This window comes from Corylus avellana, chromosome 10, assembly GCF_965113065.1.
Source record: "Corylus avellana chromosome 10, dhCorAvel1.hap1.2, whole genome shotgun sequence".
Lineage (NCBI taxonomy): Eukaryota > Viridiplantae > Streptophyta > Magnoliopsida > Fagales > Betulaceae > Corylus > Corylus avellana.
In genome coordinates, this window is record NC_142499.1 from 1688514 (window position 1) to 1704478 (window position 15965).

Below are 15965 nucleotides of genomic sequence, written 5' to 3' on the forward strand. Positions count from 1 at the left end.
AATGCTAAGAGTCGAGTCAAACAATGGTAAGTATTGATTGTTGGTTAAAAGCCACTCAAAGAACTCAAACCATTTAACTTTTCCTTTTACATATTCAATTAGAATCCCAAACCAAATTGAACTTCTGGTTAGAAGTGAACTAGAATATGAATGGAAACAAAATGAATGGGGTATTTTAGGTTTTTTTATGTTGAAAGAGGGGGTAAACTAGAAAAAAGAATTAAAAGAGGACACAAATATATATATATATATATATATATATATATATATATATATTGGGGGCAAAACTAAAAAAAAAGAATTAAAATGGGATACAATTATTATTTTGGGGGGACAAAAATATTATTTTGGAAGGACAAATTTATAAAATGAATATAGTTTAAGCAAATTTGTAAAAATTTTGGGGCCGGGACGAAAACTGCCACACCACTATATATGCTCGGTGAGTATATATATAATATGAGAAATTTGATTACGAAGAGTCGTTTCGAGAAATTTGATTGTTGCCTTATCTTGTTGCGGAAAAGTTAAATTTATCTTGCTTTAGATTATGGTTTTTGGTTATATGGCTTATGGTAATTAGTAAAGGTACTAAAAATGAAATTAAATATATTATTTTAATTATAAACGAATGAAAAGGTATAATTACATACCAAAAAATCACGTGTAGAAGCAATTCGATTGTACAAATTTGATAAATATGATGATTCAAATTTTTTTTTCCTTCTTCATATAAAAAGAAAAAAAAAAAAAGGATATTTATGGCCAATCGGAATGTTGCCTTCCAGTTAACAGAAAATCATTTAAAAAAAATAAATAAAAATTACGCAAACGTGGGTTACGTGATGTGTTTGCGGTCCAAATTAATAGAAAATCCTAACAACGGTGAGCTAAGTAAAAGGATTAGGTAGTTTAGAAAGTTAATTACTTTTTTTTAGAGTTTAAAACTACACTGCAATTTGAATGTAAATTTGAAGACGGTAGGTATAATTTTTCCTATAATTTATAGCCTATACCCAGAACGAGTCGTGGTATTTAAAAAAAAAAATGAAATGAAAGGAAAAACAACTTAGTACTGTTAGAATATATTCATAAATATTATGATATTTCTATATTTGCCCAACAAAGAAATATATATATATATATATAGTTGTGTTCAAGTTTTTTTATTCTCTAGATTATTTTAACGTACAGTGACAACAAAAGCAGAATTGCTTAACAAACGAATGAAACAAACAACCTTAGAAAAGTTGTTCGAGAGTCGCTTGCAGAGCTGCATACACAGCAAGCCATCCCTCCTGCGTAGGGTGAACACTGTCCCAGAAGAATGCTGATTCTTTGTCCTCACAGAGTGTATATTTTTTGGCTCCACTCTCATCTACACTCCCACAGCTATAATTGCTGCTTATCCCAACGCAACATGGCTTCAATGGGTTCTCAAACTTTATACTTCCTGCCCAAAATGAAGATGCAAATTGAAATCATGTTGATTTTAATTGGTTCCTGAAAGCCAACCAAAGTAATTGAAAAAGGCCCAAGCTAAAACACCAACCCAATAGTATGGAAAGCAATAAATATTTCTTAAAGAAGAATGACTAAAACTTAAAGCAAATGTATAATTAATCACCTTCCTTTTCCCCTTTGTTCTGGATTACGGACAAGAATGAGGCATAGAGATCAACAATGACGAAAGCAGAGTCGTTGGTTTCATTATTCAACTTAGCCACGGCCTGTTTCAACAAGAGGTTGTGGGAATTCGCGAGTGAGTTTTCGGTTTCATTGCATTGTTGGAACGAGGATGTGGCCGTGCTCCGAGGGAGACATCCTGAAGGCGGTAGAGCTGTCACGGCTATCTTTTTCGCTCCCAACCCATGAATGCGTTTCAAGTTTACAGTAAGTTGTGTCACCACTTTGGGAATGAAAGATTCCAATCCCTACAAATAGATCAATCCCAATTACTGGTGAAACTAATTGACCTCACAGTCCACGTGGCATTACCGTATCAGCCACAATAAAAATTGAATTGTTTACTGACTGACGTGATAAATATTATCGATTATACATAGAAAATTGGTATGACAATCTACTTGATAATATTGCTACATCAACCACAATCAAATTTAATTACTTAATGACAGTTGTAGTAAATGTCATATGGACTATCACAGTAGTTTGTAAGAGGCTTATAATCAATGTTGAAGAACCATAATTTTAAGGCACCCACCCTCAAATAAGCTATATATACAATACTTTGATTTATAAGAGCACCTCCTTTTTCTTTTTTTTTTTTCTTTTTTCTAGAACCTATATATTGTGTTCATTTAACTAATACGAGTAAAAATTATCATCTATAAGCTTGTCTTCTCCTTATATTAAACACGAATATATTTGCTTTTTGATTAGGTACTTTTGTAGCTAGCTTATGCATTCTTTTTTTAATCATCTTTCTCTTTTTGGTACAATCATTTCTCCTCCTTATCTCTCGATAGCTTAAGAAAACTATAAAAAAAAAATTAAAAAAAAAACCATAAAATAATATTTTATAAAAGTAGACTGGAATAAAAAAAATCTGTTAAGAGTTTGATTGACAATTAGTTATAAAGAGCTATGATCCCATAAATCATTAGGTCACATTTTTTGAGTGATACTATATACTCGACACGTTATCTTTTTTCATCTAACTTGTAGTCCCATAAATTTTTAGGTCATGTATTTTGAGTGATACTATATACTCGACAAATATTTATTTTTTATTCACTAAAGTTGATGTGACAATTTGATGGTTTAAAGGGTGATCACACCATAACTAGTGTGGTCATTCTCATAGCCAATCACAACCCTCCATAGAGGTTATGATAGAGTGACAAGTTGTGACTCTTGATGAAGAGTCATATTCTAACTCTATAAATAGAGTTTGATAATGAGAAGTACGTACGTCAAAATTCATTATGTCATTATCAAGTTGCTTTTGTCCTCCATTGGATATCTACCCTAACGGGAGATTCCTACAATCAAGCGATTAACGTGATCCTTTCATAGTATGTGGTGGATGAAAAAGGTTCCTTTTTTTTTGGTCAAAAATGACCACGACACATCAACTTTTAATGAGTAAAAGATTAGTACGTGTATAACTTTAGTCCACGTTTTCCTCATTCGTTTGTGGGGGTATATGATTTGCAGTGACATGCACTGATGCACACATCAAGCCGAAGATAGACAAAGAGGCGCGCACAAACACAACTTAAAACCAAAAACACAATCATCCCCACTTCTTGAAACGTCAAAGTTTTGTAACTCAGACTTTTTGTTTGTTCTGGTTAAGCGTTTGTGGATGAAATATAAAGAATTTTTTAAAACATTTTATTGAGAATTAAATAATTTTAAAACCTTATCTAGTCGACTAATGTTTATTACATATATATATATCAAGTTAATAAAAATTAATGTGATGAAGTCTAAACGTTTTAATTTAATGAATTCTGCATATTAAATTACTCCTAAACTATCAAGAGGAATAGAGGATCACTAGCTATCCTATCCAATAATTTCTTTTCAGAAAATTAACCTACTTCTTGACAAGTACTCTAGTGGCAAACTTTGTATCAGAGACATAGGAGCAGTTTATTGGCACAGAAGACGTGGTAAAAAAAATTTGAAAAATGATTGACTACTGCAAGATATTATAAATAACACGTTAATTTATAAAAAAGTTTGTAGTAAAAACTATGTGTTATAGAGTCTGACCTGAGTACCATTATTGACAATGTAAGCGAGGTAGTCATTGCCAGCAAGGGTGACGAGGGTCAGAGAGGAGTGGAGGTCACTTATGTTGAAGACGTTGTCTGTGATGAGATTCTGGAAGAAATCAATCTGGGTGGTCATGTTTGGGCCCGGGTTCAATGTTGGAAAAACACCCGTGCCTCCATATGCAAAGTTCATTCCGTATATCAACAATGGGATCCCAAGTTTCCTCCATCTGTATGGAATTGGAGACCTACTTCCCATGGATTTTGCTGCACGTAGTTAAACACAAGGTCAGAGTCAGAGATGCCCGGCCACCGCTTAGTTTGTGTAATATATAAAAATTACACAAACTAATTAAATCATGCCATTTACTTTTCTCTCTTTTTTTTATTCAAAAAGGGTAGGCCGAAGTGATCGGCCAATTGTGACTATCCTACTTGTATTGGGCATAGCTATAGTAGCATATACTCTTAAAAATCGCACATGAAGAGCTTAAACGGTAGAAATCGCAGGCGCTCTCTCAAGACTTGAACTATAGCCTGATCCAGCTTCATCAGAGCATCATTAGAAATCCAAAATGACTAATACTAATCAAACATATATGAAGATTCTCCATTAAGGAGATTCGAACTCACACCCTAATACATATCCTAATCACTTAAAAATTTTCTCGAACCATTAAACCATCCGCCTTGATGATAATTATGCCCTTTACTTGTGCCAAAGGACACTACTAGAGAGAGAAGCCCCCACCATTGATATATAAAATTTACAAAAACTAAATCGTGCCCATTTCTTCTGCCAAAAGAACCGTTAATATTACTAGAGAGAGAGAGAGAGAGAGGGGGAGGGTTATATATACCAACGTAATCGGTGAGGACACGGCCGTCGGAGAAACGACCTGTTGGTTTACCGGGAAAGGTGATACCATAGGGATCATTCCAAGCGGACGTAGATTTGTTGGTGTTGCCTGTGTCAACATATGAATCTCCAAAGACAAAGAGCTTTGATAGACCACCAGATTTAAAGAGATGATGACGGTGGCTGTGGTGGTGGTGAGGAGCTATGTGTCCTTGCACCACTTGTTGCCCTGTAAAGAGTTGCACAAACTCAGAGAGATTATCGACAAGTATTCAGTTTTCAAGGCAAAATAATGAGATATATAGAAGTAGAGCTATTGTGTTAGAAATTAACCTGATAGAGAGGACAAGAGGAAGTAGTAGAGAACACAATAGAGGAGCTTTTTTGTGTCCATTATAGCTAAGAAGAGAAGCCTGGCGACTGGCGTGAAGCGTTGCTCAAAGCGAGGAGGATTAAGTCTATATATAATGTCTCTATTACCATATGGGTGGTGCTCCAATGGTTCAAGAAAATTCTCAAGTGGTCCAGATGTGTACTGGTGTGTGAGTTCTCTTAGCTGCCTTAAATTCTATTGATGCCCTAATATAATTGAGTTAGGTTTTGGATCAGTCGAACTTGAATGAGCGGTTCGCATTGTCTAGGCCTTACTCTTAGGGTATATGCTATTATAGTCACATTCAAGTACGATAACTACAATTAGTCTTTCCAACTTACCTCTCAATATATATATATATATATATATATATATATATATATATATATATATGTCTCTATTATTTGTACGTAATATTCTTAAAATGTCTAATATTTGTAAAAATAAAAAATAAAAAACCTGCAAAATATTGGTAGAACGTCGGGGTCAGGGACTCAGGTGGGCAAAACCACGGAAAATGACTGTTTATTGATACAGCGTGTAATCAAATGAATTTATTTGACTATTCTATAAGAATAAACCATTTTATTTTAAAAGATTATCTGATGTACCAAACACTCCCTAAAGCTTAGAAGCCACACAGAGGAGACGAATTTGGAGAAAGACATTTTGGAATATCCGGGTGTGTTATAAGTTCAGGCTTCAACTCAGGGGCATGATACTAAGAACTCCGGCGTGCATAACTATTCATGCACGCCTGGCTTTTTTTTTTCTTTTAAATAATAATAATAATAAAATATATTTTATTATTTTAAAATATCAAATCACCTAGGCGTGCATAACACCGGACGTAATGTTTAACATCACCCTCAACTCAGTATGCAAATCGTTGAGGAAAAGTTTATATTTATATCTTTGGCTTTAGATTATGGTTTTTTTTTGTTAAATGGCTTATGGTAAAAGGTCGTAAAAATACAATTAAAAATGTTATTTAACTTAGTACTATTAGAATATATTCATAAATATTATGATATTTCTATATTTTCCCAACAAAGAAAAAATATATATATATATATATATATATATATATATATATATATATATATATATAGTTGTGTTCAAGTTTTTTTATTCTCTAGATTATTTTAACGTACAGTGACAACAAAAGCAGAATTGCTTAACAAACGAATGAAACAAACAACCTTAGAAAAGTTGTTCGAGAGTCGCTTGCAGAGCTGCATACACAGCAAGCCATCCCTCCTGCGTAGGGTGAACACTGTCCCAGAAGAATGCTGATTCTTTGTCCTCACAGAGTGTATATTTTTTGGCTCCACTCTCATCTACACTCCCACAGCTATAATTGCTGCTTATCCCAACGCAACATGGCTTCAATGGGTTCTCAAACTTTATACTTCCTGCCCAAAATGAAGATGCAAATTGAAATCACTTTGATTTTAATTGGTTCCTGAAAGCCAACCAAAGTAATTGAAAAAGGCCCTAGGACAAGGCCCAAGCTAAAACACCAACCCAATAGTATGGAAAGCAATAAATATTTCTTAAAGAAGAATGACTAAAACTTAAAGCAAATGTATAATTGATCACCTTCCTTTTCCCCTTTGTTCTGGATTACGGACATGAATGAGGCATAGAGATCAACAATGACGAAGGCAGAATCGTTGGTTTCATTATTCAACTTAGCCACGGCCTGTTTCAACAAGAGGTTGTGGTAATTCACGAGTGAGTTTTCGGTTTCATCGCATTGTTGGAACGAGGATGTGGCCGTGCTCCGAGGGAGACATCCTAAAGGCTGTAGAGCTGTTACGGCTATCTTTTTCGCTCCCAACCCATGAATGCGTTTCAAGTTTACAGTAAGTTGTGTCACCACTTTGGGAATGAAAGATTCCAATCCCTACAAATAGATCAATCCCAATTATGGTGAAACAAATTGACCTCACAGTCCACGTGGCATTACCGTATCAGCCACAATAAAAATTGAATTGTTTATTGACTGACGTGATAAATATTATCGATTATACATAGAAAACTGGCATGCTAATCTACGTGACAATATTGCTACATCAACCACAATCAAATTTAATTATTTAATGATAGTTGTAGTAAATGTTACATGGACTATCACAGTAGTTTATAAGAGGCTTATAATCAATGTTGAAGAACCTTAATTTTAAGGCACCCACCCTCAAATATATATATATATATATATATATATATATATATATATATATATATATACTTTGATTTATAAGAGTACCTCCTTTTTTATCTTTTTTCTAGAACCTATATATATATTGTGTATATTTAACTAATACGAGTAAAAATTATCATCTATAAGCCTGTCTTCTCCTTATATTAAACACGAATATATTTGCTTTTTGATTAGGTACTTTTGTAGATAGTTTATGCATTCTTTTTTTAATCATCTTTCTCTTTTTGGTACAATCATTTCGCCTCCTTATCTCTCAATAGCTTAAGAAAACTATAAAAAAAAAAAATAAAAAAAAAAAAAACCATAAAATAATATTTTATAAAAGTAGACTGGAATAAAAAAAATCTGTTAAGAGTTTGATTGACAATTAGTTATAAAGAGCTATGATCCCATAAATCATTAGGTCATATTTTTTGAGTGATACTATATACTCGACACGTTATCTTTTTTCATCTAACTAGTAGTCCCATAAATCTTTAGGTCACATATTTGGAGTGATACTATATACTCAACAAGTATTCATTTTTTATTCACTAAAGTTGATGTGATGATTAACGTGATCCTTTCATAGTATTTGGTGGATGAATCCCTTTTTTTTTGGTCAAAAATGACCACGACACATCAACTTTTAATAAGTAAAAGATTAGTACGTTATAACTTTAGTCCACGTTTTCCTCATTCGTTTGTGGGGGTATATGATTTGCAGTGACGTGCACACATCGAGCCCAAGACAGACAAAGAGGCGCGCACAGACACAACTTAAAAACAAAAAACAATCATCCCCACTTCTTGAAACGTCAAAGTTTTATAACTCAGACTTTTTGTTTGTTCTGGTTAAGCGTTTGTGGATGAAGTATAAAGAGTTTTTAAAAACATTTTATTGAGAATTAAATAATTTTAAAACCTTATCTAGTCGACTAATGTTTATTATATATATATAAAAAAAAAATCAAGTTAATAAAAATTAATGTGATGAAGTCTAAACGTTTTAATTTAATGAATTCTGCATATTAAATTACTCCTAAACTTATCAAGAGGAATAGAGGATCACTAGCTATCCTATCCAATAATTTCTTTTCAGAAAATTAACCTACTTCTTGACAAGTATTCTAGTGGCAAACTTTGTAGCAGAGACACAGGAGCAGTTTATTGGCACAGAAGATGCGGTAAAAAAAATTTGAAAAATGATTGACTACTGCAAGATATTATAAATAACACGTTAATTTATAAAAAAATTTGTAGTAAAAACTATATATTATAGAGTCTGACCTGAGTACCATTATTGACAATGTAAGCGAAGTAGTCATTGCCAGCAAGGGTGACGAGGGTCAGAGAGGAGTGGAGGTCACTTATGTTGAAGACGTTGTCTGTGATGAGATTCTCGAAGAAATCAATCTGGGTGGTCATGTTTGGGCCCGGGTTCAATGTCGGAAAAACACCCATGCCTCCATATGCAAAGTTCATTCCGTATATCAACAATGGGATCCCAAGTTCCCTCCATCTGTATGGAATTGGAGACCTAATTCCCATGGATTTTGCTGCACGTAGTTAAACACAAGGTCAGAGTCAGAGATGCCCACCACTTAGTTTGTGTAATATATAAAAATTACACAAACTAATTAAATCATGCCATTTACTTTTCTTTCTTTTTTTTTATTCAAAAAGGGTAGGCCGAAGTGATGGGCCAATTGTGACTATCCTACTTGCATTGGACATAACTATAATATCACCTACTCCTGGGAGCCGCACATGAGGAGCTTAGACGATAGAAACTGCAGGCGCTTTCAAATTCAACTGAGTTATAGCCTGATCCAGCCTCATCAGAGCATCAATGAAAATCCGAAAAGACTAATACTAATTAAACATATGTGGAGATTTTCTATTGTGGAGATTCGAATTCACATCCTAATACATGCCCTAATCACTTAAAGAATTTTCTTAAACCATTAAACCATCTGCTTCGATGATAATTATACCCTTTACTTGTGCCAAAGGACACTACTAGAGAGAGAAGCCCCCACCATTGATATATAAAATTTACAAAAGCTAAATCGTGCCCATTTCTTCTGCTAAAAGACACGTTAATTAATATTACTAGAGAGAGAGAGAGAGGGAGGGTTATATATACCAACGTAATCGGTGAGGACACGGCCGTCGGAGAAACGACCTGCTGGTTTACCGGGAAAGGTGATACCATAGGGATCATTCCAAGAGGACATAGATTTGTTGGTGTTGCCTGTGTCAGCATATGAATCCCCAAAGACAAAGAGCTTTGATAGACCACCAGATTTAAAGAGATGATGACGATGGCTGTGGTGGTGGTGGTGGTGGTGAGGAGCTATGTGTCCTTGCACCACTCGTTGCCCTGTAAAGAGTCGCACAAACTCAGAGAGATTATCGACAAGTATTCAGTTTTCAAGGCAAAATAATGTGATATATAGAAGTAGAGCTATTGTGTTAGAAATTAACCTGATAGAAGGGACAAGAGGAAGTAGCAGAGAACACAATAGAGGAGCTTTTTTGTGTCCATTATAGCTAAGAAGAGAAGCCTGGCGACTGGCGTGAAGCTTTGCTCAAAGCGAGGAGGATTAAGTCTATTTATAATGTCTCTATTACCATAAGGGTGGTGTTCTAATGGTCCTTGAAAATTTTTAAGTGGTCCGGATGTGTACCAGTGTGTGAGTTTTTTTAGCTGCCTTAGATTCTTATTGATGTCGTAATATAACTGAGTTAGGTTTTGGATTAGTCGAACTTGAAGGACCGATTCACACCGTCTAGGCCCTGCTCTCAAGGTAGGAGCTACTATAGTCACACTAAAGTACAATAATTACAATTGGTCTTCCGGACCTACCCTAAATATATATATATATATATATATATATATATACAATAATGTCTCTATTATTTGTACGTCTGGCCTTCAGTGGGGTCGCAGTCATTCGCACTGTGAAAACACATGAGAAGCAATATTCTTAAAATGTCTAATACTTGTAAAAATAAAAAATAAAAAACCTGCAAAATATTGGTAGAACGTCGGGGTCAGGGACACAATGGGCAAAACCACTGAAAATTACTGTTCATTGGTACAGCGTGTAATCAAATGAATTTATTTGACTATTCTATAAGAATAAACCATTTTATTTTGAAAGATTATCTGATGTACCAAACATTCCCTAAAGCTTAGAAGACACACAGAGGAGACGAATTTGGAGAAAGACATTTTGGAATATCCGGGTGTGTTATAAGTTCAGGCTTCAACTCAGTATGCAACTCGTTGAGGAAAAGTTTATATTTATATCCTAGGCCATGATATTAAGAACGCCTGCATGTATAACTGTTCATGCACGCTAGATTATATATATATTTTTTTAATAATTATAATAATAAAATATTATATTTTATTATTTTAAAATATCAAATCACCCCGGCGTGCATCATGTTGGGCGTGATATTTAACATCACCCTTATATCCTTGGCTTTAGATTATGGTTTTTTTTGTTAAATGGCTTATGCTAAAAGGTCGTAAAAATACAATTAAAAATGTTATTTTAATTATAATAGAATGAAAAGGTATATAATTAACGAGATATGACTGATTTATCCAATCTCGGGCATCCGAATTATAGCATAATTGGAGTACAATTCAGGTATTCTATTGATATTTCTCTTAAAATAGGTTTTGAATTGAGAAACAAATCTTTTTGTTCCCATTGCCCGAGACAAATGACTTGGCAGCTGCCTTCCTGACTTTCCCACTGCCCCAAATCGTCTGTGTCACGCACGCCCAACGCCTCTTTTACTTTTAAATCATCTTCAATCTTCAAACGGTGATGATTGGCGCCTTTCTTTTTCTTTTTCTTGGCAAGAGGCCCATGAAAGGTTTCGCAGATGACTTGGGCAAGAAACTAAAACCAAAGGCCCATCTCAATATCTTTTGGGTCTTCTTAGCCCAAAAACAAGCTAGTCAGCCCAATTCTCAGCCCACGTGCATCATCAAATCATCCAAGAAAACCAAATGGTACCGAGCCAAGCTCCGCTCAACCCTGTAGCCAAACACCACCAAAACCCATCCCCACACTCTCTTTGTATAAAGCCCTCTCATCCTCTAGGGTTTCGGCCCCCATTATACTCACACTCTCTAACCCTAGATTTCTCTCTCCCACATTTCTACATACCCAACCATGGCTGAGCGTCCTGGAGGTGACCGCGGTGGATTCGGGAGAGGTTTCGGCGGTGGTCGCGGTAGGGGAGACCGTGGCCGCGGAGGCCGGCGCAGGCCACGTCGTGAAGAGGAGGAGAAGTGGGTTCCGGTGACGAAGCTTGGGCGTCTCGTGAAGGCCGATAAGATAAAGTCTCTGGAGCAGATCTACCTCCACTCACTGCCCATCAAGGAGCATCAGATCGTGGACCAGCTCTGCCCTGGCCTTAAGGACGAGGTCATGAAGATCATGCCGGTCCAGAAGCAGACCCGGGCTGGTCAGCGCACCCGCTTCAAGGCCTTCGTCGTCGTCGGCGACAACAACGGCCACGTCGGTCTCGGCGTTAAGTGTAGCAAAGAGGTCGCCACGGCCATACGTGGCGCCATCATACTTGCCAAGCTCTCTGTGATCCCCGTCAGGAGGGGTTACTGGGGGAACAAGATCGGCAAGCCCCATACTGTTCCGTGTAAGGTCACCGGCAAGTGTGGCTCCGTCTCTGTGCGCATGATTCCTGCTCCTCGTGGTGCCGGAATTGTGGCCGCAAGGGTTCCCAAGAAGGTCCTCCAGTTTGCTGGGATCGATGATGTCTTTACCTCGTCCAGCGGCTCCACAAGGACTCTTGGAAACTTCGTGAAGGTTTGTTCTTAACTTCTCTTTGATTGCTTGGATTGAGTTGCTCGTGTTTGGTTGGATTGGATCTGTTTTTTGATTAGGATTTCGTCAATTTGTGTTTGATTCGTTTGGGTTGAAATGCGTTAATTCATAGTGATTTGTTAACTGGTCTCTGTTTATGTGCTAGTTTCTGCAATTCATTTGTCTAAAGTGTCCATCAACGCCACAGATTTAGATATTTTGAAATTATAATTTACTAAAAAGATTAGCCTTAGTGTTATTTGCTATAAAATTATAATTATAATTTACTGAAATTACACGTGTCCATCAACTCATTTGTCTCTGTTTTGGTTCTTTATCTTGTTCTCTGTTAAAAATTAATGCGTCATTTTTAACAATTAAATATTTGTTGTGGTATTTGAAATTATATTATGGGATATGCGAGTGCGATTGTTTTTTACAGATCTGGGTTAAACTGGCCCTTTTTATACTTTGGAGTTGAGAACCTGCTATTTGTTACCTGGGATCCTATATATGTAATTGTTTACTCCATCTGTGATTTTTGTTTCATTCTCAAATATCAAAGTGTCATTTGTATCGGATCCTGAATTATTCTGTGGAGAGTTTTCTCCGCACGTTTTTCAGTTTAGGTATTTAAGTCTTGGTGCCTGTATGGGACTACAAAGCTTGTATCTGTGCGAGCATTAATCTACTTGTGCATATCTAATGGCTATAATGAGTATGATGGACCATCTGACATTGTATTTGCTAGTATGTTGTTTATGAAGTTCTATAGCTTTATTTTTTTAACCTAGGGAAAATGATATGTTCTGTAATCTAAGGTCTCACTTATAAAAAAAAAATCTAAGGTCTTAGACGTGGGCCTGAACACCACCCATCTAGTTGCCCTCTATGGTGACTGTTGCTTATTAACTTGTGGAGAGAAATTTCCTGGAGGTAGGGAGGAATTCCTCCAATCCAGTATGGAAATCTGTCATTTGTCCTTTTGGGTATGTTAGAATTCTTTTCACATCATAAGGGATAAATGACAATTTTATACTGTGTTGAAGGAAATTTTTTGGTATGCAATGTTGAATTTACATTTGGAATTGAGTTGTCTAGGTTAAATACGAATTATCTCTGTAATGGTGTTGTTTGGTAGTCTACTCACTTCAAAATTATGGATTCTTCCGTTTTCTAAATTTTTAGAAATGGCTCCATTGCTTCCTTTGTAATGATTTAGATTAGTATGATTGATGAAGGTTTTTTAGTTAGGACTTTAGAGAGCAGCGAGAGGCATTGAATATCTCCATCCCAAGGATGGTTCTCTCAATTTATAGAATTTATTAATTTTTAAACCTTGATTCTAAACTTTTACCCTTTACAGGTACTTGTTATTCAGTTATCAATAGGATTTATTTTTCTCTCTTATGGGCATTGCCGTTAGTTTTATGTATGGTTTTTAAACTAAAATTGAACACATGAAAGATATTTGCAAAGATGTGATGTGCCATTTATAAACTCGTTGACCATTTCTTGCCTTTTTTTTTCCCCTTCTACAGGCAACTTTTGATTGTCTGCTGAAAACTTATGGGTTCCTTACCCCTGAGTTTTGGAGGGAAACTCGCTTCACAAGGTCTCCATTCCAAGAGCATACAGACCTGTTGGCAAAACCTGTTGGCAAGCTAATTCTGCAGGAGCCTGAGGCGCATGAAGCTTAATCTAGTTTTTGCAGAAGTTTTGGAAAATGTTTTCTGTTTTGTGTTTTGAAACTAAGAAGTTATTTCTATTTTGACATTCTCAAAATTGGTTTGGATAATATATCTGAGAACTGTTTTAGAGGAGAAAAACATTGAAAGCGTTTGGATTATATGTTGAAAGCTATTTTCTGAAAAGCGTCTTATGGTAACACGTTTGTTTGTTTGAGATGCTGTATGAGATCGATCTGGGTGTGTTCATGTTTGGGCTCTTGTGCAAAGGTCTCAAAAACACCCCCATAGGCAAAATTCATTCTGTATCTCAGCAATGGGATCCCATATTTTCTCCCATCTGTATGGAATGGTTGTACCCGTATTCATCTGCTTGTAGTTTTAATTGTCATAGAGATTGAGCTTAATTTTTAGTTATCGCTGACACTGGCCCAAGTTATAAATTTCTCAATTCTTCAGCGGATGATGACAAACTATATATAAAGGAATTTAGATAATTTACGTGATTTGGCTTTTAAGGTTGACACCCATATGGCCAACAAAACTCAGGAGAATATGTAAATTTCTCCTATAGTAATGTTGATGGAAAAGATTCATTTTATGATATAGATTAAATTTTACAAATCTAATTTATATATGTTTACACTTGATGGCTAATTCTGTATGTTATCAAGAGTAGAATCTGTATTCCCAACCCATCAAAATCTTTATACGTATAGAGATCCCATGCGGGCCATCCATTATTTACGTTTAAGTTTTTTTGGGAGACTAATTACAACCACAAGAGACGGAGCAGCCCTTAAACATGCAAAGGATTAATGGAAGCTGACTCTTAAAACTTAAAAGAATGGATTATGGGAGACTACCTATTAATGTTGAAAGGAGTAATCTTGATAACCAGTCCAGGGAAAACATCGTCTGGGTCTTGGATATGTGGATTCTCCTCAACAATATACGGGTCCCCGCATTTTTCACTGATAGTTTGCAGCGTCTCTCCTTCACGAACAACATAAATTTCGTCGCACGGCTTGTTCATATTCTTCAGCACCATCCGAACACCGAATTCGCTTTCATCACAGCTTGTTGATTCACAACTACAAGTAGTAGAGCTCAAACCCAGCATTACTGCCAAGAACAAAGCACTACTGTACCAAGAAATCCTCTGATCTACCATTGCAGCTGATGAACGAACACACACCATTAAAGCTTTTCTTAAAGGGTTGTGGTATAAGGTTTTTTTGAATAGGATTCAGATTAGAGAAGGGTTCCTTTCTTATGGCGGTTGGAAGGGGTGCAATTCTTGGCGGGAGTTGAAATGGTTCACTCAGAGTGGTAGGTATATATATCTGTCAGGCACTCAGGGGAAGACTTGAAAACGAGATTATATTTTTATAAAAGCGTTGGTTCAAGTACTGCTTTCTCAAATGGGATTAGTCTTGCGTTTGCTTGTACGTTTTAATTTTATGAGCACCATTGATCTTGGGTTTGACTTGATTCTTTTTAATGCTATATATACAAGCCTTGTTTTATTGCGCATGTTTCAACTATATTCTTTTACGACCAGGTGTTGCCACCTGAAAATGTACAAGACATATATGCAAATATAAAAAGAAGGGTTAAATACTTAATACTCCCTTAGAGTTTGTCAACTTTATTTTTACTCTTTTGGAGTTTCATTTTTATCACAGGAGGTCTCTGTGGTTTTGAAAAATGACCAAGTTAGTCCATCCGTTAGTTGACTAACGAAATTACACGTAGACCAATTAAATGTTGACACATGGCACCTATTTAATTTTTTTATTTTTTATTTTTAAATTAAAAAATGTATTTGAAAAAAAAAAAAAAAAGGAAAGGAAAAAAAATTGGTGCCCAAGGGGCAAGGGGGTGGCCGAAACCACCCCCAGTGGGAGCCACTCCCATGGAGGCTATGGAGCCTAGGGGGATGGCAGAAACCACCCCCAATGGTGGTTGGGGATGGTTTTGGCCATTCCCTAGGCTCCATGGGCGTGGCCAAGCCACCCCTAGTACCCACTGGGGGTGGTTTCGGCCACCCTCTTGGGCACCCAGGGGGTGGTTTCGGCCACCCTCTTGGGCACCCAAGGGGTGGCTCGGCCACCCCTTTGGAGCCTAGGGGGTGGCCGAGCCACCCCCATCTGGCCAAATGGCCACCCCCATCCGGCCAAATGGCCACCCCCAAATGGCCGAGCCACCCCCAATTTTTTTTCCTTATTATTATAATT

General features: G+C 36.2%; 4 protein-coding genes across 4 annotated transcripts; 1 reads left to right on the forward strand and 3 right to left on the reverse strand.

Moving 5' to 3' along the window:
- Positions 1 to 1123: 1123 nt before the first annotated feature.
- LOC132161862 (GDSL esterase/lipase At5g03610-like) lies at positions 1124 to 5126 on the reverse strand. Its single transcript, XM_088511222.1, has 5 exons — positions 4939 to 5126; positions 4607 to 4834; positions 3745 to 4013; positions 1628 to 1934; positions 1124 to 1453 (listed from the first exon to the last, which is right to left on the reverse strand). Exons 1-5 carry the CDS (start codon positions 4997 to 4999, stop codon positions 1242 to 1244), a joined length of 1077 nt encoding a protein of 358 aa, XP_088367348.1. The 5' UTR covers positions 5000 to 5126; the 3' UTR covers positions 1124 to 1241.
- Positions 5127 to 6082: 956 nt separating this feature from the next.
- LOC132191700 (GDSL esterase/lipase At5g03610) lies at positions 6083 to 9826 on the reverse strand. Its single transcript, XM_059606792.2, has 5 exons — positions 9675 to 9826; positions 9334 to 9570; positions 8475 to 8743; positions 6581 to 6887; positions 6083 to 6393 (listed from the first exon to the last, which is right to left on the reverse strand). Exons 1-5 carry the CDS (start codon positions 9733 to 9735, stop codon positions 6182 to 6184), a joined length of 1086 nt encoding a protein of 361 aa, XP_059462775.1. The 5' UTR covers positions 9736 to 9826; the 3' UTR covers positions 6083 to 6181.
- Positions 9827 to 11304: 1478 nt separating this feature from the next.
- On the forward strand, positions 11305 to 13942 carry LOC132191699 (uncharacterized). Its single transcript, XM_059606791.2, has 2 exons — positions 11305 to 12040; positions 13579 to 13942. The coding sequence occupies exons 1-2, from the start codon at positions 11387 to 11389 to the stop codon at positions 13735 to 13737; spliced, it is 813 nt and encodes a 270-aa protein (XP_059462774.1). The 5' UTR covers positions 11305 to 11386; the 3' UTR covers positions 13738 to 13942.
- Positions 13943 to 14506: 564 nt separating this feature from the next.
- Positions 14507 to 15039, reverse strand: LOC132191682 (uncharacterized). The gene has a single exon (XM_059606775.2). The coding sequence runs from the start codon at positions 14924 to 14926 to the stop codon at positions 14588 to 14590; it is 339 nt and encodes a 112-aa protein (XP_059462758.2). The 5' UTR covers positions 14927 to 15039; the 3' UTR covers positions 14507 to 14587.
- Positions 15040 to 15965: the final 926 nt, after the last annotated feature.

Bases quoted from the DNA above. Each gene is read 5' to 3' on its own strand.
- LOC132161862 (XM_088511222.1), bottom strand. From the start codon at position 4,999: ATGGACACAAAAAAGCTCCTCTATTGTGTTCTCTACTACTTCCTCTTG. The intron at 4,835-4,938 runs GTTAATTTCTAA...AACTCTTTACAG, and splicing joins CCTCTTGTCCTCTCTATCAG to GGCAACAAGTGGTGCAAGGA. The intron at 1,454-1,627 runs GTGATTAATTAT...CATTTTGGGCAG, and splicing joins GAACAAAGGGGAAAAGGAAG to GAAGTATAAAGTTTGAGAAC.
- LOC132191700 (XM_059606792.2), bottom strand. From the start codon at position 9,735: ATGGACACAAAAAAGCTCCTCTATTGTGTTCTCTGCTACTTCCTCTTG. The intron at 6,888-8,474 runs GTCAGACTCTAT...ATCTATTTGTAG, and splicing joins TTGTCAATAATGGTACTCAG to GGATTGGAATCTTTCATTCC. The intron at 6,394-6,580 runs GTGATCAATTAT...CATTTTGGGCAG, and splicing joins GAACAAAGGGGAAAAGGAAG to GAAGTATAAAGTTTGAGAAC.
- LOC132191699 (XM_059606791.2), top strand. From the start codon at position 11,387: ATGGCTGAGCGTCCTGGAGGTGACCGCGGTGGATTCGGGAGAGGTTTC. The intron at 12,041-13,578 runs GTTTGTTCTTAA...CCCCTTCTACAG, and splicing joins CTCTTGGAAACTTCGTGAAG to GCAACTTTTGATTGTCTGCT.
- LOC132191682 (XM_059606775.2), bottom strand. From the start codon at position 14,926: ATGGTGTGTGTTCGTTCATCAGCTGCAATGGTAGATCAGAGGATTTCT.